This window comes from Mya arenaria, chromosome 2 (genome assembly GCF_026914265.1).
Source record: "Mya arenaria isolate MELC-2E11 chromosome 2, ASM2691426v1".
NCBI classification, from domain to species: domain Eukaryota; kingdom Metazoa; phylum Mollusca; class Bivalvia; order Myida; family Myidae; genus Mya; species Mya arenaria.
Genome location: NC_069123.1, coordinates 59,627,556 through 59,649,553, shown reverse-complemented (window position 1 = coordinate 59,649,553; position 21,998 = coordinate 59,627,556). Strand labels below are relative to the sequence as shown.

At 36.3% G+C, this 21,998-nt stretch overlaps 1 protein-coding gene across 1 annotated transcript in view; it reads right to left on the bottom strand.

The window, feature by feature from the left end:
* LOC128207767 (transmembrane channel-like protein 7) overlaps nt 1-4,235 on the bottom strand; it is a 40,116-nt gene extending 35,881 nt beyond the window's left edge. Inside the window, exons 1-3 of the mRNA XM_052910898.1 lie at nt 4,161-4,235; nt 1,477-1,665; nt 814-982 (exon numbers count right to left, since the gene is read on the bottom strand). Coding sequence (XP_052766858.1) covers nt 814-982; nt 1,477-1,665; nt 4,161-4,227 — 425 coding nt within the window. The 5' untranslated portion in view covers nt 4,228-4,235. The remainder of the gene's footprint in view (nt 1-813; nt 983-1,476; nt 1,666-4,160) is intronic.
* Nucleotides 4,236-21,998: the final 17,763 nt, after the last annotated feature.

Below are 21,998 nucleotides of genomic sequence, written 5' to 3'. Positions count from 1 at the left end.
TTTTATAAGTAAAGCTTCTCATAAAGTTTTAAAGCAGGTAATTGCGTGTGTGTGTGTGGGGGGGGGGGGGGGGGGGGGTCCTCTCCGGTTAACAAGGGACGTAACTCAAACAAGATGCCAACTCCAAAAATGACATAAGCAAGAGTGGTGTGCCTTGCTGTAAATGTGTTTTTTAATAGGAATGAACAAGGGATGATAACTTTGCTAAATAATGTCCAAGGATATAATTCTGGCACTGTGCAACTTCATATTCATTCAATCATTTCCAGTAGTCTCAAATTTCATCAAAGAGGAGACATAATAAAACTTCTAAAATAAGTTGTCATCATGGTCTTTCCCCATTTGTCCATTTCAACAGATGTGACATTTAATGAACATGTTACTGGAAAAGGAAGAAGCTGCTATTGCGGATGGAGAAAACAAAGAAATTTAATTGCTAAAATACCAATAATTACCTTGATGAATTTAATTAACCCTCTCCGTCTGTGAGCAATCCTTATTAAGAAATTGAAAACACTGAAATATTGAAGTTATTAAATGCTAAAATCTGAACTTTACAGGGAGTTTTTCTTAGTTTAAAACATTTTATTAAAGCTTCGGCCACAGACTTTTCATATTTCACAGAATGTTTCATACGTATGGCAACCTAAAAGTAGGTGAATTTGTTGGTTAAAGTAAGACTTATTTGAATTGTACTGGCAAACTTTTATGATGAGATCCGAAGAGCTTGATTATGAGCTCAGTAAATAAATTACCAATTTTTCCCAACAGTGAACCAGCTAGGCAGCCAGGGAGACACAAGACCAAACCCACCTGTACTTTCTCTTGACCTGTAAGGTGGAAGTCATACTCCGGATGAGCTCCAAGGCTTGTTTCCTATCCTCCATCATCAACAGCCACTGGTCTACTGTGCTCATTCCTCGCATAAGACGCCTTTCAGTCGCTCCAAGACTAGCACTAACACTGCTAGATCTAGATGCACCTGGGATTGAACAGGGAATAATATATGGAAGGAAACCTATGAAGAGATTTGGAGCCGAGATATCATTGTTGTTAACTTTTAAACTTGACTAGCTTTTATGGCCTAATGTGATTTGCAATATTTCTAACAAGATTTAAGACAAAAAAAAAATTCAAACAAATCATACAATATTTCACAGTTAAAAGTAAACAATGAATATGTAATTAATTTTGTAAACTTTGACAAATGCCTGAACAATCAGCCCTAATGCGTTTTACTAGATGACAACTGTAACAACCTACCTTAATGACATTTTAAGGTAACTGTAAAATATTGTTATAATTTTAGTATTTAAATATTTAGAAAAATTGATGAATGAAACTGGATTTTCAAAATCTATAACATTACTTTTGAAATAGTTACTTAATGAAATCTATGTAGAATTCATCTGTTCACAAGCTGAAAGAAAGCACTTTTAAAACACCCTTAAAGCAAAAATAGATGTTCTTGTAAACCTCTGATCAATGCTGCTGATTTCCTTCTCTGAGCTATGACACTTTTTCTTCTGTGGGGTTCGCCCAGAGCACGGGACACAGTGAAACCGGGGTCAGAGTGGATAGCCCCATGACTCGGCAACATGGCTGCAATTGCTGCATGGCTGCTCCGTCTCCATCGCAAGTCAGACTGCTCAACTTCAATAGCATCTGAAAAATACATACAAGATATTTGTGGGATTTTAATTCTGAATATTACAGGCAAGCTTATAAAATATATAATTTACAGTTGTTAACTTAATGGCGATTGTTTTAATCATAATAGTTGTTTTAAAAAGAAAACAAATATATTCTTCTTTTTTTTTTTTATCTTGTAATGTATGAAGTAATTAATTATGAATTGGCTAACAAAATCATTTCTTCCTGCACTATTTTCAGTAAAGTGCGTATAATATTATATATATATATATATATATATATATATATATATATATATATATATATATATATATATATATATATATATATATATATATTTATTTATTTATTTTGGTTCGGAATAAAACATATTTACAATTATTACCATATATGGTGGTCATGGTCAAGGTCGTTCCAACTATTGCGAAATATGGTAATGGTCAGTGAGCTTACATAAGTAAACGGCTAGTATAAAAGCCGTTTATACTCATGCATTCATTAGTCGAAGTTATACGTGGCAGTAGACAAGAGAAAATTGGTAGTTCTTCCCACCCACTCACCCTTGATATTTCCTGCTTTGACATAACCATTCACATACGCATATATGTACATACACGTACAATAAGATTTTGTATGGTTGTATATGAATCATCTAATGTCTAGATATTGTTGAATTTTGAACATATTCATAACGTTTTATATTTTTCAGATCAGTGATTTTATGTCGTTCTGAATGTTGGGAGAGGATGACAATGTTGTACAGAGTGAATGAGGCGGTTTCATGAACATTTACAGCACTCGCTTTGTGCAAAGTGATTTTTTTATTTTCCTGATGCTATGTTTAAGTGCATGGACACATGAAGTGGTCATGAAACCATTGAGAGAGTGATGTTTATTACTTGTATTGTGTGTTAATAAATATACTCGCCCGGTATTTATGTTTTATAAGGTTAACACATAAATAATTTATGTTTGGCTGAATATAATGAAAGAAAACATAAGGCTGATTCTGTTTCACACTTTAAGAGCATTCATGAAATAAAAGGTGGCAAGCAAATAACATTTTAGGGTACATCACTTCCTCATCCTTGGAATCCAAAACACTGCTTTATTTTTTTAAACAAAAATTATAAATTCAGTTTAATTTTTAAGTGGAATAAATCTTTAATAAAACGTCCAAATATTGCTCCATTTAGGTATATTTGTTTTAAAACTTGGGTTCTGTGCTAATCTCTTTAAAAACTCTGTTATAACAAACACAGACACGCCCGTTATGTAAGGGTCCAGGAAATATCAAATTTAAGGATTTATCAGAGCTTTTTCTGGAATAGTAAAGAAAAATAGTTACATATTTCCTGGAAATGTTTACAAGCCAATTCAATAAGGGATGTGATCGAAGGCTGTACATATCACACCTTCATATAAAAATTATAGAGCTTTTCAAGCATATGATTTTTATGCATTTCAGGCTCAGCCTTGGGGTTTCTTAGGCCTATATTCCCTACAATGCATAAAATTATTATAAGTTACACAATAATGGCCAGAAAAAAGAAGCAATATCAGTTATATATGAATAATTGATTGAACTAACAGGTTTTGTGCTTAAGAGAAATGACATTCATAGATTCCCCAAACCTGTCAAGAAATGAATTATTGAGTAGGTAATAATAACCAAGACACCTATTGGTAGTTGTGCCCTAATCACAGCAAAGTATGAATTCTTAACCATTTCTGTTTAATTTATACAAAACACCATGTAATTAATTGATTTTATACATGCAAACATATAACAAGAAGCCCTTTTTATTTTTTAATCAATTACCCAAATATGCCAGCAGTTACTATTATAACCTAAGGCTTAAAGATGCTGAGGTATGTAAAGAAAATCCCAAGAATATTAAGGAATATGCCAGGCTAACCATTGAACTGTTGATGATTTTCATTAAAACAAAAACTGACATCTATTTAACATGCCAAGTCATGATCATCATCAGCAGCAACAGCAACAGCAGCAGCAGCATCTTTTTCATCCAAATTAACTTTATATCAACATTGGAGAAAGAAAGCAATAACACTCAAATACATCATTTCTTACTAGAAATTGTTATAGATTTCATTGGGGAGTACCCCAGACCCCCCTAAAAATGTATTGGTTTAGGGACAACTTTTTGCCCAGAATGGAGGTTTTTCTTGATGAACTGTAAGAAAAAATGAGTACCATATTTTTAAATAAGAGTTCACAGGGAAGGGACTTTGCCCATATTGGCCATAATCTAAAAATCATTACAATAAGAAAATGTAATTATTTTTAGAACAAATTAACTTCACATGCCAAACAGACACAGTAATATCCACTGAAATGACTGTGTACTGAACCAAATAGTTGCTCACTATATAAATAAAGTTTAGAAAATTGTAATTATTTAAAAAAAAAGTCTGAACAAATGTAACAAACCTTATGTTGCAAATAAGCATTACTTTGACTAAAATTAAACAATGTACTCAACTGTTTCCAGTCACCAAATATGACGGTAGGGTCGATTGTCTGCGTAAATCGTGAATACTCTTGGACATGGCTGGTACTGCTCAGAATCAGCATCCCGTCTGACAATCTTTCCCGCCATATTTATCGACGGGCCCAGCCGAAGATGATATCGGTAATGTTCGTAATCAACTAAGGATAACAGTACGCGCAATTTTATTAGAGATGGTGACTGATCAATATCAGTTTAAGTTATTTTGTGCAACGTAGTAGATATTTTATCTATCTATCTATCTATCTTCCTGTACTGTCGAACCCTTTACAGAGACGTAGACATTTTTATCCAATAAATAACTTAAATTAAAATGTTTATCGGAGAGCATAATGGCTGTTGCTTTGAATGTGTGACTGTCTGTCTCTAGTTCGTGTCTCAACCGATTCAGGGATTGATATACTAATTATTATTATGTAGATCTAGAATCCATGTTTTCGAACGAAATTGGCAATACCAGTAAGTCATTATCTTACCGCACTCATATGCAGGTTATAAGCCGCACACATGGGTCAAAGTCAGATAGTCGTAGCCATATCATAACCCATAATATGTAATAATGGAATCATTTTTCAAATAACTCGTCAAACATATTTGTTCCCTCTATCTGCTGAAGTGCAGACATGTACTTTCAAGGTAAAGGTCACACTTAGTTGTCTCATAAATATATTTCCATATGGAACCGACCGTGCCCCCCCCCCCCCCCCTCGGGGACTTTGACTTACGGTCAACCAAGTCCGGGTGAAAAATCTCCGCCCTGCGTAGACAAACTGATGGTAAAATCCCCGCCAATTGCCCCCGCACCCCAGGGACCATAGGTAAGGCCCATTCCCCGCTATATCTGGCGCGAAGACAAAACCCATTCACTCGGCACTGCGTGGCCACCCCGAAAGGTAGCCTGTGGGCCGTGGTAACAATTGACTGGTGTATTATGTCTAACAGACAAGTAACTTTGTCAGACTGACGTGTTATAATGCCTTACTAGTTCACAAGTTAACATGTCTTAGCAACATGTGAATGATGTCTAACGGACATGGTATTATGTCAAACTGTTCAGCCGATGTATTGTCCATTTTATTCTTATAATGTTAAAACATACTTTATGTTGTTGTTGAAAACATACCAAGTGACAGTCCGTGATAATGAAAACAATGTGCATAAAAGATGTAATATGATTTAAAGACACCTAGAACCCTTTTTTATCGAATTTCTTATTCAAATACAATAGAGGTCCTTAACAAAGTACTACGAATTTGAAATAAAACTGCGGAATTGAAACAAACAAGTGTCGCGTTTTCTTTGTGCAATTAATGAGACGAGGTGTCGCTTACCGATTTTGTTCGAAATCTTTTAAGGGCCATCGCGATCCTGCCCCACGCCTTTTCTGCATTTGAAAATTAAAAAGAAACAACACGATATTTGTTTGCTAAGGTATCGCACTATCTTTTTTAACAGTACTTTTTATAGTTTAACCTTTATAGTTTCAAGGAAAAAGATGCGCCGATGCAACAATAAATATCGCCTTTTTTTCTACAGACAGACTTTTTATAAAAAAAATGCAAAAAAGTTCTTTTTTATAACACGTTTAAAACTAAACTTGTCAAATAAGCGTGAAATTATATGCAAAACACATGCTTTCTTGTCCACAAGATATGCTATCAGGCCAAATTAACGTGTTGTTATAAGGAAAAGTTACCACGTACAACACCCTGACATAATAACACGTTCATTTGACAAGATTAAGACATAATCTATTGTTAATATTGTTTTAATTAACAAAACAACATAAGCAAGTACAGACTTGGTATACGAAAAAAAAAACACTTTCAGTCATTGATCTTGTTGGTTGTGGTCAATTTTAAATGATATTTAATTAGGTGTTGACTTATTCGTATATCTCGTATGCTATGCTATTTTAGCATAGTGGTATGACAGCCCAAGCCTACACGACTCCCCTACAGTCGAATCTACGACTGATACTCTTTGAATAGTCACACATTCGAGTCTGGATATTTTCTGGACATTCTTTTTTTTTTGTTTCCGTGCATATTGTTTTTTACAGAAAACACTTTTACTGGACATACAAATGTGTAAACTAAGCATGTATAGCATTCAAGTTTTCATCCGTTCGTGACAAACTTAATTTTGACAGTAAGCAGCGTCCAATCAGCATACAGAAAACTATTCTTGTTGGCTATTACCAAAACTGATGCCGTCATACACCGTACCTTAGACTTGAGCATAACATAAGTAGTGTTTTATATTTTTGAAGTAATACTTGAAATGCATGCAGGGATAAAATATATGAATGGATTGGTTTTTCTTGTTCATGGTGAATCTTGACACTTTTTCTCGACAAACTTTACTCTTCCGCATTATAAGCAAATGTGTTATAATTCTATTGTGTTACATTTTACATTATAATTGATTTCGAAAGTTGTTATAACGGAAACGTTTATAAAATGATCATCTTTATGTTATATGTAACTAATGGGCTGTAAGGTTATAGTAAATAAGATTTTTATTCTAAATATTTTTTTATAAGATGTGAATAAATTATACTACTTATCATGTGAACTATAGTAGATAAGTGGTCGTTTAAAATTTCAGTTCTAACTTGAATATGAATCATGCCAGGTGAACAATGTACATATGTAGATCACATTGAAGCCATTATACAATATCTCTGCAGTGAATTTTGTTGTATACTACTTTGAATCATCCTGATAAGGGGTTGTGTGATATATTGCTTTACTGCTGAACTTCAGTGCTGACTTATCTGATGAAATTTTGCTCAACAGTATTGAAAAATAGGTGTTTAAAACATAAGGACATGCAAACAAACCATCTCAAACTAATCAGTATTTTATTTTATAGTAATAAGTGCAATCGCAGGCACCCTTACAAAACATGGTGAAGATTAGGCCCTGTTGTCCATCTTTGCAATCGCCCTCTGTATAAATTGCCTGAAACGGTAGGCGCGCATATAGTAGGCGGTGCCGGTGGTCCTGCATGGTGAGAGGATGAACGAAGTTACTCCCACCACCAATTGGTCCCCCGTGTTTGGTTTCCGGCACACCAACGCTCCTCCTCCGTCACCCTATAGATGAAGTTACTTCATGGGTTAATATTTATTTTTATTCACAACATTTGATTGGTCCATAACCAATGTTATACAGCCACGCCAAAAAAGAACTTTATTCCATCGCGAACAAACATGAATTTGGTTCAACCTATAAACTCTGGTAAAGGCAGGTTGGCATTCTATGGTATCGAATAACTTTTATTTGGTTTGACATATATATAGTGACCAATCTTGGTATATAAGAAGAGTTTAAAGAAACCTTTCACGGAATTGCGTTTGGGGCCACTATGATCAAGGTCAAGGTTATTGTTACTATAAATAGAAAAAAGTTGGTATTGAATAACGTAAGGTAGGGTCTACATATTGCGACCAATCTCGGTGTATATGAAGAGTTTATGGAGATCTTTAATGGGATTGCGTTTGGGGCCTCTAGGGTCAAGGTCACTGTTATTAAAAACGTAACTTAAGTTAGGGTTAACATATTGTCACCAAACTATATATTTAGGAAGAGTTTATGGAGGACTTTCATGTGATTGTGTTTGGGGCGCCTAGGGCCAATGTCATGGTCAATGTTATTAAAAATAGGGGAAAAACAGCTGATACTGAGTCTCACTACAAAGCCTGAAGTTCTGTCAATCATTGAAAATCTAGTTTGGTCACATCGTGGCGCTTCTTGTTGACCTTTTTTATTGCTTTAGCAGGCACATGCTACATCATTATTGTATTCAGTGCTGCGTGCTGTCCTACAACAGTTCTTGTTATTTTACTGCTTAATCTCATCATCGAGGAGAATGCACATATATCTAATAAAACTATATAAATAGATATGTGTTATTTTGCGGGATAGTTTCCTTCCGAAAACATAATTCCATCTACTTTGTATATCTTTTTTTTAAAGATTTTTTTTAGACGGACAGTATTACGACCTCCACTTCAGTTTATGTATTACATGCACGTGTGTATTTTGTTCTCGACGGTCAAGATTTTGGAACGTCTACTTCGAAGGCTAGAGAGATCCCTAAATATGTTTATTTCAGGAAAATTAATGATATATGTATGTTAAAGTACTCACCACACACACGTTTTTGGGCGGGTTGATCGAGCACATCTGGGTTCTGGACATCCCGCCTGCTCCTGACTTTCTTAGTGCCGAGTTACATGTTTTGAAGTTACGAAGAAATAGTCCTTCGATCTTTCGTAGTTTGTTCGGGTACTTTTCTTTTGCTGGAAACACGCCGTGATATTCAAGATTATGGAGAAAACCAGCGTGACAAAAGCTCTATGCATGCATTATCACGCTGAAAAAAAGACTTTCTGTCCACTGTTGTGCTTGAAAAACAATGTTAACAGTACCAATTTAAAACACTTAAAACAACAGCCCTCTACCTGTTCACTAGCAGAGAGAATCTGTAAAGCTTTGGCAATCCATGGCCGCAATACATATTCTAAACTGGACACAAAACAATTGTTCATATTCATTAAGAAATGTTGAAAATATAAATCTGGTATGAAAATAGAAAATAATATTTTTTAAAAGCTATTCAAATGAAGACAATGTCATTCAGTCCAAGTCTAAACCATCTTAAATAACTTCCGGACCGTTTCAATAAATATCTGAGCCGATTTTTTTTGCTTTATTGTCATACTTTCATTACTTTGCTATATAAGGAAGCCAGCCATCTTGTCAATGAACATATCGGTCGATCGCTTTTTTCAATTACTATATCTCTATAGTTATACCATTTATTTCGAAACTAAGATCTTTATTGGTCAGTCTGATCAATTGAAAGTTCAATTTTTAATTTGATTACGTATGTATTTGAAATTCGTGATCATCCGCCCGCTCGTTGATAAAGTGGAGCTAAATTGCATAAGGTTTTAACCAGGTTCAGTAAGCTGTTATGAGCTAAGGTCACATAAACATTATAATTTGGATGTTGGAAGAATTAATTAACAATAAATAGCACTGTGCGATTATATTGCTAATTTTCTCCCATTTTAAACATTAAAAGCCCACGAAAAGCCCTCATTCGATCCGTTAGTATCATGGACATCTTTCTAAGAAATACTGAAAACTCAAACCCTCATTGGTGCGGCCATAACCGACAACAGCGCAGTCGCCGATATTTCGCACTTTTTGCTCCTCTTCCCGTGCTGAAACATACACGTGGTAGACACTATAAATAATACTGATTTATTCAATTATAATCAAAAGCTACATTTATGTTCAGGATTATCTAACTAATGCTCACCTGTTGTAAGACAATACACAGTAAGATTTTGCTTTTCCGGTGTATGCATAATATTGTTTATGTGCCAAACAAATAAGCTATCAATTATTTTGGTCCAACGCGAATGCAAAAATAGTGATGGAAGAGAAAAGGCATTCGGAACTCCTATGACAATCACGAAATGAGTACACGTGCAACACAGATATACTAGTATCACATATATCACACTCTTACTTCTTGGTATTGCCGCTGGTCCCACGTACTTGTTGAAAGTGAAGCCGTAGCCAATTCGTAGAACGGCAATATCTGGCGATGCATAGTCATTCACATCAAACTGAGAGTGCTGTAAAACGAATAATAACGCTGTGTATAATGTATATGAATAAACTATGAAAACTTCATATTAAAAATCAATTTTCATTATTTACGAATATCACACCGAACTGTATTTCTCGCAGATTTGTAAGAAATGATGTCGTTTGTCGTGGTATTTTTCATAGATATGTAGTTATATTGTTATGAATCGTTGTCGAGCCGGTTCTCTTGGTAGAAACCATTATCGAGGTATATTTGATAGTAGAGCTCAAACACAAAGACTCTTTGTTGCATGGTGGACTCTTGACCAAATAATCATTTGGTAAAATGTTCTCCACCATCCCAGAAAACATGAGACATAATGCATATATGACAATAATTATATTAACACGTTACCACAACGTAATCTTCAACGGTCCATTGTTGAGCAACAGGATCTGGTTGATCAGGGCGCCATACGCCGGCAAACACCTTGTATACACCATTGCTGAAACACGGGGATTAACATAGCCACGGAGTCTTAAGTATACTCTTTGGTTCTTTGTCGTAGCAAATACCATTTACCATCCATGGCATGCGGTCAGGTTCATGCGTATTTACGTACGTATTTATACAAGCAAAATCAGTGGTTATGAACATTTTCTGAGATGCATTTGTTTACAATACGAAAATTTCAATTAAACATATTTTTTATGGACAGAGAAAAATGAGAAGATTGACAGTACGAGTATGAAGCACAACATTCATTAATAATTTTCTGGACAGAACCTCCATTTAAACATTTCTAGTGATAACGATCTTCACGACTTTTACAACACTTCCAACACTGGCACGTGTGCCTTTTAATGCTGGTAGAATTAGCGTCCTTGCCACAGTGGCTTGATGACAAAGGCTCATGTTCAAGTATGAGTAAAATATAATTTTGGCAAGTTGAACTGAATTATTATGACTTTAATGATCCTTTGTCATCAAGCCACTGTGGTCCTTGCGACATGCATGCAAAATGGCATGCGTACGCAGATACGTTCTTTTTATCAATATCTATGTACTCATCTATTCCGTATGGTGGCATATTACTGCCGTTACAGCTAAAACAGGCTTGAAGGTGCCAAGTTGCGATTATGCAACTCAATAAGTCACATAGTTATCGCCATATTATGACAAAGTGGTATTCATCTTCTATATATCGTTTGAGTAACACAAAAAAACGAAACAGTTTGCGAACGTGAATAGGTTATCTAACGGCAATAATATGCCACCATCATTGCACTGAACTATACAATGAAATTAGATATAAGGGTTTAGTCTTAAAGCGAGAGGAAAATGCCTGCGTATGTTTCATATCCAATTTCGTTCCATAATGTTAGTGCAATAAATATGTCAATAGGGGTATGGTAGCTCTTATCGTATATGCAATTACTGACTAACAAAACATACGCATGTGCGAATGTTATTGGCACGTACATGCATGCACTGCAAGCAGAAGACTGTTTTTTAGACCACGTTTATGATCAATCTGACCTACATCGCAGAGAGGCATCTAATATCATCAACATACAAAAATGTACATGTATTGACAGACGGACAGATAACCGCTCCGGCAACTTATTCAAACCTTAGTTTTGAGCCGATAAACAGCCAGCGAAAACATGTAACATAATAAAAAATAAAATATAAATATATAGTGTTAAAGAAAGTTGACGATGAAACTATTATTACGCAAGTCCATTCGGGAAGAGGCAGTATGCAGTGGTGAGAACATGAAACTCGTCAAGAATTGTTCCTCCACATACGAATTCGTCGTCTAGTAATATCGCCACATGATGCGGAAACTCCCCTTGGTAGGTTGGATCTCCACCCACGATATAACGCGACGCGTTTCCTTCCGCGTGGTTTTGTGCTCGGGCAGCTCCGGGCCGTACGGTTGTACCTGCTGTCGAAACAAAGCCAGCTATGAATACATACAAAGCATATGCCACCAAATCACCAGAATGTTTGATATTTATTGAAACCATTCAAATTTCAAAAACAACTTTAGGATCCTGTTATTTGTTAAAAGTAGCCAATGCTTTTCAGCTTGTTTTTTTTTAAATGAGAGATCAAAACTTTTCATTCAAAACTGGTGGCTAGTTCAGCAGAAAAATATTAAAGCAAATAAGTCCATGAAGTTCACTTAGTGATTACGTCGTTGTCTCCGCCAATGGAATCACCGGACGAAATCTGGTTTGATCATTTAGAAAGCTTCTGACCGAAACGTCAGCCAACATTCCATTAATCATTAATTGGTTATTTCAGTCGATCGCGCATGCGCGCTTGCTAGTTAAAGACATTCGCGCCAAACACTAAGATGGTTACGTCGAGACTCTTAATTATTTTAGAATATCTACTACAGTGTATTTTTGTACAGTAGAAATGGCAAACAAACATCTTTTGTGTTCAAAGTAAGATTTTGTCCAATGATGCAGTATTTTATTTATGCAGTGTTCTGTATTCCAGCCCAATTGCATAATGATGATATTGAGCTTTATGGTATTTGTTGGCAATACTGTTGATGAATTACAAAATAGCTTAAATTTGTTGCAGGTTTATTTTTTGAAATGGGGACTCTTGAAGTTAATATAGAACAGACAAAGATAATGGTATTTCGCAAAAGGTACCTTATAAATATCTTGAAACAGCTGATGAATTAGGTACCTGGAAACAGTTTTTAACTTTACCGGGTCTTTTGTTTTAAACCAAGAATCCATAGCAGGGAAAGGTCTTGAGGCTCTATATGTACTTAGAAATAATACAAAGCGTTAAATTTTGAGCCTTGCGTTCTATGTCAATTGTTAGACGCTTTTGTTGGGGCCACGTTTAATCATGAGTTTGAGATATGGGGATTTTCTAAATCCAAAGAGATCGAGCGTATTCACCTTAAATTTTGTAAATGTATTCTTTGTGTTAAAACGAGTGTATGCAACATAGCCGTTTACGGTGAAATGAGTTGATGCTGTCTATACGTCAACAGATATGCTAGGATATTAAACTGTTGGTGTAAAACTATTTCTACCGACAACATTATCACTAACGGATTGAATAGTTACATGTTAGGACGTCTTGATCATTGTAACAACTGGGCCAATAAGGTCAAGTTATTGTATGGTTTCTCATATGTGTGGTTAAATCAAAATTCAGTTAATTTGAAGATTTTTGTATTATGTTCAAGAATTGAGTGCTCGATGTTTCAAGCAATCATGATATGAAGGGATAAGCAATAATAATACTCTATGCACATATTGAAATTGAACATTACCTAGATGTTTTACCATAGAAACTAAAAATGTCTTTGTCTTAGCAATGATTGTGATCTCATAAACTTATATAGAAACCGGCCGATGTGGCCGAAATAGAATAAAGAGAGCTCAACGTTATGGTACTGTTCGTAAGTCTAATGATTGAGAAGACATTTTTTTTATCACAATATGTCCTATGTATCGAACTAGTGCTAGAAAAAAAAAACGTAGGCATACTAAGTAGCTTGCGTTATTTTATAAATCGAGCATTTCTGTTAAGAAATTCTTATATGAATAACATCGTTTAGATCTTTCAAGTATAATGGCATTTGCAAATAACCTCCCATAATATATCATTACTCTATTTGTTATATATCTCACAGTTTGATTTTGATATGTATCTTCTTTTTTTTCTTTTCTTTTTGATACCTTCTTGTATGTTTTTAATTTAACTTACTTATACGTTTTTCCTTGACTATTTATATATATGATTACATGTATTCTATTTTGTCAAGAATCTGTATTATAATATGTTTACGACAATTTACATTGCTTTCTGTCTGTGAACACTGAATATGTAAAAACGAGTATTAAAATGGAACAATTATTTGCATGCCGAATAAAGGCAAAATAAAATTGATGCAGTCTTACCAAATACAAGTAACGTTATAAGAAAATAAATAATTAAATCCATCCTTAATGCTTTGTGTCAGTACAAATGGAAAATGCATATACCAATTTCATATAAACGAAAATTTCCAGTTTAATAATGATGGAAGTATGACTCAATGAATTTATCAGTTCAATCATAAATACTTTTGGCTGCAGGTGGTTGGTTACGGGCATGATAAACATAATTAATACGTTTCTGGTGTTTTTTTAATTAAATTTGAACTTTAAGAATTGTCATGACGAGGGTAGTGCGATAAAATATCGCAGTTTCTATGCTGTAAATAAATACAGTTTACAATCTTCTAATCACAAATGAGAAACAATTATTTCTTAAAATGATAACTAACCAATAAAATAGCTTATTTTAATTTACAGATATAGTAAGTTATTTTCTGTGTGAATTGAAACTGGACTGGCTTGCCTTTTAACTGCAAATTCGTAAATCGTCAAAAAAAATTCTTTATGTTTGTTTGTTTTAGTTTCTGGAGATATCCCTGCTCCATATTCTGGATACATTATGGCTTAAACGCGACGTTTTAAATTATTGCGCGTCCGAACCGGATTAAAACTAGAGAACAAGTGAGAAAGGCGCCAAAATAAAGAAGGGCGGACAATTAAACATTCGGCGCTAAGAAAGAGTTCCCTCCCTTGATAATTATTAAATTTTCTCAAAATTAGTTAAATGCCATAAGTGACATATAATAGAAACGACTGCAATTCCCAGTCATATCTAGGTTGTTTTATCAGAATTTATAAAAAGCGAAATCCATGAGCTAGTTTTTTAACATCATTCATATGAAAAACTACAGAAACAAGCACATAAGTCGAAAGTTTAAAATAAACGCGTCTAATGGCACAGGGTCAACGCCAAAGACATAGAACACAAAAAAAAAACACTCACCGACCAGAAACATGGAACAGTGTAAAATACTCCTGGGTTAAAAACCAGTACTTTTTCCACGATTTGGTCGGTTTTAAGGTACAATATTTGACATTATTTTAAAGATATGTAAACGTTCTCTGATAAAAAAAAAATGTTTTCTCATAGATTAACTGGTAGAAATAACAATTCTACCCGCATTATGTTCGCTCTTTTATTTCAAAATTCGATATGTCTTAAAATTGTCATAAAAGCGTTGTTTTTTTATCAAATTCAATAGATAAATATTGTGATTAAAAATCATATCACGCATAATAAACACAAGTATAAAAAAATGTGTTTTGCAGTGAGTTTGCAAAAAGGTGCCAACACAAGGAAGATGTTAACTTTTTCCTATGCCTGTAAATTGTCCACTAGCGCCATTTCTTTTATTTCAACCTCAAACATGCACAAAATGGTAGCTTTTTAATTTCTCGTAAGATATCTGTTTCTCTATTTAAAGTACATTTCTTTTAATTTTAGAGAATTTCACATTCCAAGTGTGTAAATAATTATGTTATGGTGACAGAAAATATGTTTTAAGATGTATGACCGTCCTATGTTCCTTCTAGTCAAGCTTTAGATCTCAAATTAACTGATAACAAGATTTCCTCAATTACGATTTAATATACTTGATAAGTTTCATGCTCAGACAACAATAATTGTGCGTGGGGCAAGCTGGTTTCAGGATACGATATAGAACTGTAGATAATATTTTATCATTGAAAGTGGTTTGCTAACATGCCTGTATTCATGCGTTTATTACTCAATTCTGACAATAAACCACTGTGTATCGTGGCCTTTAAAGGGCCACAATATAGGTCAATGATAAACCACTGTGTATCGTGGCCTTTAAAGGGCCACAATATAGGTCAATGATAAACCACTGTGTATCGTGGCCTTTAAAGGGCCACAATATAGGTCAATGATAAACCACTGTGTATCGTGGCCTTTAAAGGGCCACATTATAGGTCAATGATAAACCACTGTGTATCGTGGCCTTTAAAGGGCCACAATATAGGTCAATGATAAACCACTGTGTATCGTGGCCTTTAAAGGGCCACAATATAGGTCAATGATAAACCACTGTGTATCGTGGCCTTTAAAGGGCCACATTATAGGTCAATGATAAACCACTGTGTATCGTGGCCTTTAAAGGGCCACACTCTAGGTCAATGATAAACCACTGTGTATCGTGGCCTTTAAAGGGCCACACTCTAGGTCAATGATAAACCACTGTGTATCGTGGCCTTTAAAGGGCCACACTCTAGGTCAATGATAAACCACTGTGTATCGTGGCCTTTAAAGGGCCACACTCTAGGTCAATGATAAACCACTGTGTATCGTGGCCTTTAAAGGGCCACACTCTAGGTCAATGATAAACCACTGTGTATCGTGGCCTTTAAAGGGCCACACTCTAGGTCAATGATAAACCACTGTGTATCGTGGCCTTTAAAGGGCCACACTCTAGGTCAATGATAAACCACTGTGTATCGTGGCCTTTAAAGGGCCACACTATAGGTCAATGATAAACCACTGTGTATCGTGGCCTTTAAAGGGCCACACTATAGGTCAATGATAAACCACTGTGTATCGTGGCCTTTAAAGGGCCACACTATAGGTCAATGATAAACCACTGTGTATCGTGGCCTTTAAAGGGCCACACTATAGGTCAGTGATAAACCACTGTGTATCGTGGCCTTTAAAGGGCCACACTATAGGTCAGTGATAAACCACTGTGTATCGTGGCCTTTAAAGGGCCACACTATAGGTCAATGATAAACCACTGTGTATCGTGGCCTTTAAAGGGCCACACTATAGGTCAATGATAAACCACTGTGTATCGTGGCCTTTAAAGGGCCACACTATAGGTCAATGATAAACCACTGTGTATCGTGGCCTTTAAAGGGCCACACTATAGGTCAATGATAAACCACTGTGTATCGTGGCCTTTAAAGGGCCACACTATAGGTCAATGATAAACCACTGTGTATCGTGGCCTTTAAAGGGCCACACTATAGGTCAGTGATAAACCACTGTGTATCGTGGCCTTTAAAGGGCCACACTCTAGGTCAGTGATAAACCACTGTGTATCGTGGCCTTTAAAGGGCCACACTCTAGGTCAATGATAAACCACTGTGTATCGTGGCCTTTAAAGGGCCACACTCTAGGTCAATGATAAACCACTGTGTATCGTGGCCTTTAAAGGGCCACAATATAGGTCAATGATAAACCACTGTGTATCGTGGCCTTTAAAGGGCCACAATATAGGTCAATGATAAACCACTGTGTATCGTGGCCCTTTAAAGGCCACAATATAGGTCAATGATAAACCACTGTGTATCGTGGCCTTTAAAGGGCCACACTATAGGTCAATGATAAACCACTGTGTATCGTGGCCTTTAAAGGGCCACACTATAGGTCAATGATAAACCACTGTGTATCGTGGCCTTTAAAGGGCCACACTATAGGTCAATGATAAACCACTGTGTATCGTGGCCTTTAAAGGGCCACACTATAGGTCAATGATAAACCACTGTGTATCGTGGCCTTTAAAGGGCCACACTATAGGTCAATGATAAACCACTGTGTATCGTGGCCTTTAAAGGGCCACACTATAGGTCAATGATAAACCACTGTGTATCGTGGCCTTTAAAGGGCCACACTATAGGTCAATGATAAACCACTGTGTATCGTGGCCTTTAAAGGGCCACACTATAGGTCAATGATAAACCACTGTGTATCGTGGCCTTTAAAGGGCCACACTATAGGTCAATGATAAACCACTGTGTATCGTGGCCTTTAAAGGGCCACACTATAGGTCAATGATAAACCACTGTGTATCGTGGCCTTTAAAGGGCCACACTATAGGTCAATGATAAACCACTGTGTATCGTGGCCTTTAAAGGGCCACACTATAGGTCAATGATAAACCACTGTGTATCGTGGCCTTTAAAGGGCCACACTATAGGTCAATGATAAACCACTGTGTATCGTGGCCTTTAAAGGGCCACACTATAGGTCAATGATAAACCACTGTGTATCGTGGCCTTTAAAGGGCCACACTATAGGTCAATGATAAACCACTGTGTATCGTGGCCTTTAAAGGGCCACACTATAGGTCAATGATAAACCACTGTGTATCGTGGCCTTTAAAGGGCCACACTATAGGTCAATGATAAACCACTTTGTATCGTGGCCTTTAAAGGGCCACACTATAGGTCAATGATAAACCACTTTGTATCGTGGCCTTTAAAGGGCCACACTATAGGTCAATGATAAACCACTGTGTATCGTGGCCTTTAAAGGGCCACATTATAGGTTAATGCAAACATAATAATAGTAATAAGAATAAAATGTAATGCATTTTTACTATGTTTAACTCATTTTACTTTAATGATCAGAACAAAAAATGCATCTAATTTGTGCACAGATAAAAAATAGTATCTATCTATCTACCATTCATATCGAACCCCTACTGGGGACCTAGAAGTTTGCTCGTCAATCTGCAATAATGTTAAAAAAGGTTGTGAAGGAAACAGAACTTATAAAAGCAAAGTTAAAAATAGGAGGTTCAGATTAGGTTAAAAGTAAAAGTAGTCTGATAACTCCCTATAGCGAGACATGTTCAGTCTGACCGAAAGCCTGGTTGATCTTTTCAAGGGAAGGACAGGCCAATATGTTGGGTGGGAGGTTGTTGCAATGGTAAACAGTTCTTGTGAAGAAGGAAGTTTGTAATAGTTGGTGGTGACAGATACTTATCTGTAAGAGGAGTTGTGATAATGACGAGATGGTGTTGTCAGTGGGTTGAGGTAGCCAGAGATGGGAATGGCTATTAGGCTACTAGTATGTATTAGTTTGTACATACGAACGAGCCTTTTATCTATTATACTATGATCTAGGTTACGTCACTGTATAGACTGCATCATGTCTGTGACACTTGATGTCTGTCCTTAGTCATGTTTGGCCAATTTGGTAGCCCTACGTTGGATACAAGTTGATATATGTGGGTATCAGTGAAACGACACCAAACTGTAGGAGCAATATTAAAGCGGAGAATAGACAAGAACAAGAATATTTCACTGGTTCAGGGTGTTACTTAATGTTTCTCCTCAAAAAGCCCCATGTGATGTTTGCCTTTTTAGAGATACGATTAATGTGTGTGTCCAGCGATAGGTCTGAGTACAGGTCAACACCCAGATATATTGCTGAGGATACAGCTTCTAGTAAGCAATGGTGAGGAGTGTTCTTTGTTGAAATGGGGTTTTTTTCTTGTTATGTGAACAACTTGACATTTAAATGGGTTAAATTCCATGTCCCGTAGATCGTTCTGGGAAATTTCTGAGTTGGTTGACGTTGAGAGAGTTAAATAGATGGCAGTGTTTTTCAGCAAATAGTCTGACTTAGGATTGAAAATTCTGAGGAAGGTCTTTTACATAGACTAAAATGAGTAGAGACCCCAGTACAGATCCCTGGAGGATTCAAAATGAGACAGGTATGCGTTCTGACAACAACAGTCTGACGTAAGTTATCACGATATCCATTTTAGAGCCTCTGACGTCAAAGTCATGTAGTTTGAGGTCAAGATTTCGTGACTGACTTTGTCGAAATTCTTGCTGAAGTCAAGCAAATTTAGATCAGAGTGCCTTCTGTTATGGGGAAATTGACAAGATCGTCAACCAGCATGAGGAGCTGCAATTTACAAGTGCGTTTTTCCCATAACTCATGCTGAAGCGCATAGAAGGCATTGAGCTGAGTAAGGTATGTTGAAATAGAGGATGCGACTATTTTGTTCTATTGTTTTGGAAGGTATACACATAAGTGTTATACCGTATCCGTGGCCTAGTGGATAAGCGTCCGCCTACGGAGCGGGAGGTCGTGGGTTCGATCCTCGGCGCGTCATATCAAAAGACGTTAAAAGTTGATACAAGTAGCTCCTTTGCCTGGCGCTCGTCATTTAAAGGGTAGTGCTTGGAAAAGTGGTGTACTTAGTAATGGTTTAACCCATGAAAGTTGTACCCCTTTACGACGAGCACGTAAAAGAACCAAGGGGTCTCTTCGAAAAAGAGCTAGGGTATCGCACCCGGACTTCCATGTATCCCACCACTGTCTCTTCAGCGTGCTGTCCCTTCAGCAAAATAAAAACAAAGGACCCCGTTAGAAATAAGTGCTGGCACTTTCACGGGTTATCCTTGACCGCAAGGTCTAAAGAAATACATACATACATACAACAGGGTCTAAAGGTTCCCCCTTTTTGTAGACAGGAGCCACATTTGCATACTTCCAAATCGGAATAGTTATCCAGAGTCAAGGGACTTTGAAAAAGATGTTTCAAAATGAGTGAAAGTGAAGTCGAAACTCTGATCAGGACTTGAAGCTTTGTGTGGATTTAAGTATGAGAAAAGTTTCACAATCCCCTTGGTTGTGACTGTTGTTTCTGGCATTGCAGCCTCGGTTTGCCTGTGATGTCTATGAGTTTCATGTAACAAAGGTACCTGAGACTATTGGGATGCTTTGGGCTAAAAAACTGACTGGAATTCAAGATAGTTGCTTTCGCTGAATTGTCATGGAGAACAGAGTTTTGATTGCGTAATGGAGGCAACTGAGGCTGAATCTTTTTTTAAATACTTGAGAAGCGTAAATTGTTGTTTTTTTTCGAGTTACGTTTGGAGTTTTAATCATTGGAAGCAATATTGAGAATGTCTTCAAGACAACATTGATAGGATAATTTGGTGAATTGCCTAAGTAGATGTTTTAGATCGAGGAACCTCATTCTACCTTTCGGTTTCCCTGATTTACGATGTTTTCGGTAAGCTCTGTCTCTCTTTCTAGCAAATCTTTTGAGTGTTTGATTATATCTGGTTCTAGATAGAAAGTTTGGAAGGGATAAATTTGTCTGAAAGAGAAGTGAGAATGGAATGAAAATTATCCCATAGTTATTCAACATTGAGAGTAGAGTAGTTACCACTTTGAAGCAATTCCTGTTGGTTAGCTTCCAGTTCCTGCTTCATCTCATCCCAATTTAGTGTTTTATAGAGAGATAGAGTCCGTGGATTTTGAGAAATAGTTCTTACAGAAGTGTTGACGTGAATTTAGACAATAGCACAATCACTTATGCCAGGAAGAATACTGGAAGAATACTGACTCGTTGGACGAGAGTTGAATTCGTTGTAAGGAAAATATTTAAATTATTAGATTCACGAGTTGGTACAGCGACTGATTGAGTAAAGTAATGCAGTCGTTATATAAGTGTTTTGATGATAAGTTTGTAGCATGAGGGGTGTTTGCGGTCAGTAGAGGGACACTGGTGATCCCAGTCCGTCTTGGGAAAGTATGAGTACGTCACGGTATGAGCCGACCCAGATGATTATTTTCACAAGAAGGCATTTCTAGACACCAGCATTACTGGAGCTTGCACCAAGACGGTCATTAATAGAACTGCCGGTTTATATTTCGACAATCGGCATGATACCATTTGCCTTCATATTATATTGTTGATGTTGTTGTTTTATCTCAATACATAGCTACGTGTCCACAAATACCAGAGATATAAAGCGCCAAAATACCGATTATAAATATTTTATCTTTACACAAATCATATGATTTTGTTTTTATTTGATCATTCCAGTAAGATTAAGATTAAAAAAAATATGTGGCATCAACCTATATTGGCTTAATATAATGTTGTTTGTGGATGAAGATTCATGATATGTAAATCACATGCATGTAACATGTCTTTCGTGTTTAGTCCCAGTGGCGGATCTACCGGGGGGGTTACAGAGTTTAAATTCAAAACGTTGCCGCCTTGAAACTTTCCAATTCGGCGTTTATTAACGTTAGTCTAGTCCCTAGAGGTATTTGTGTGCATTTTTTGTCCAGAGCGTTTCTTGGTATATTTGTGTCGGGGGATGTTTGAAGTTCATTTTTTGCGAGGGTGGACAGCTGGCTACCCCAAGGTTACCATGGTAACCACGACAACAGCCAAGATGGCCGCCGTTTTCTTAGCCCATGGCTAGTCTTACAGTATTTATCATAACTATTTAACATAAACTTATATTGACTTAAATGTTTGAAGTAAGTTATGTACATATGCTAAGCTTCAAGGTCAGCAAAGGTCAAGGTCAAGGTCGAAACTAATGCAATATTGCATTTAAAGAGCATATTTAAATAATATGTTATCATTTCCCATCATAATAATCCAGACGAGAACCGCACAAGATATTCTGGTAAGATACACCAGACCATTACGTACCACCTACCTATATTGACTTTTCTAAACAATTTCTAATTGTAATTTTAATCAACAAACAATAT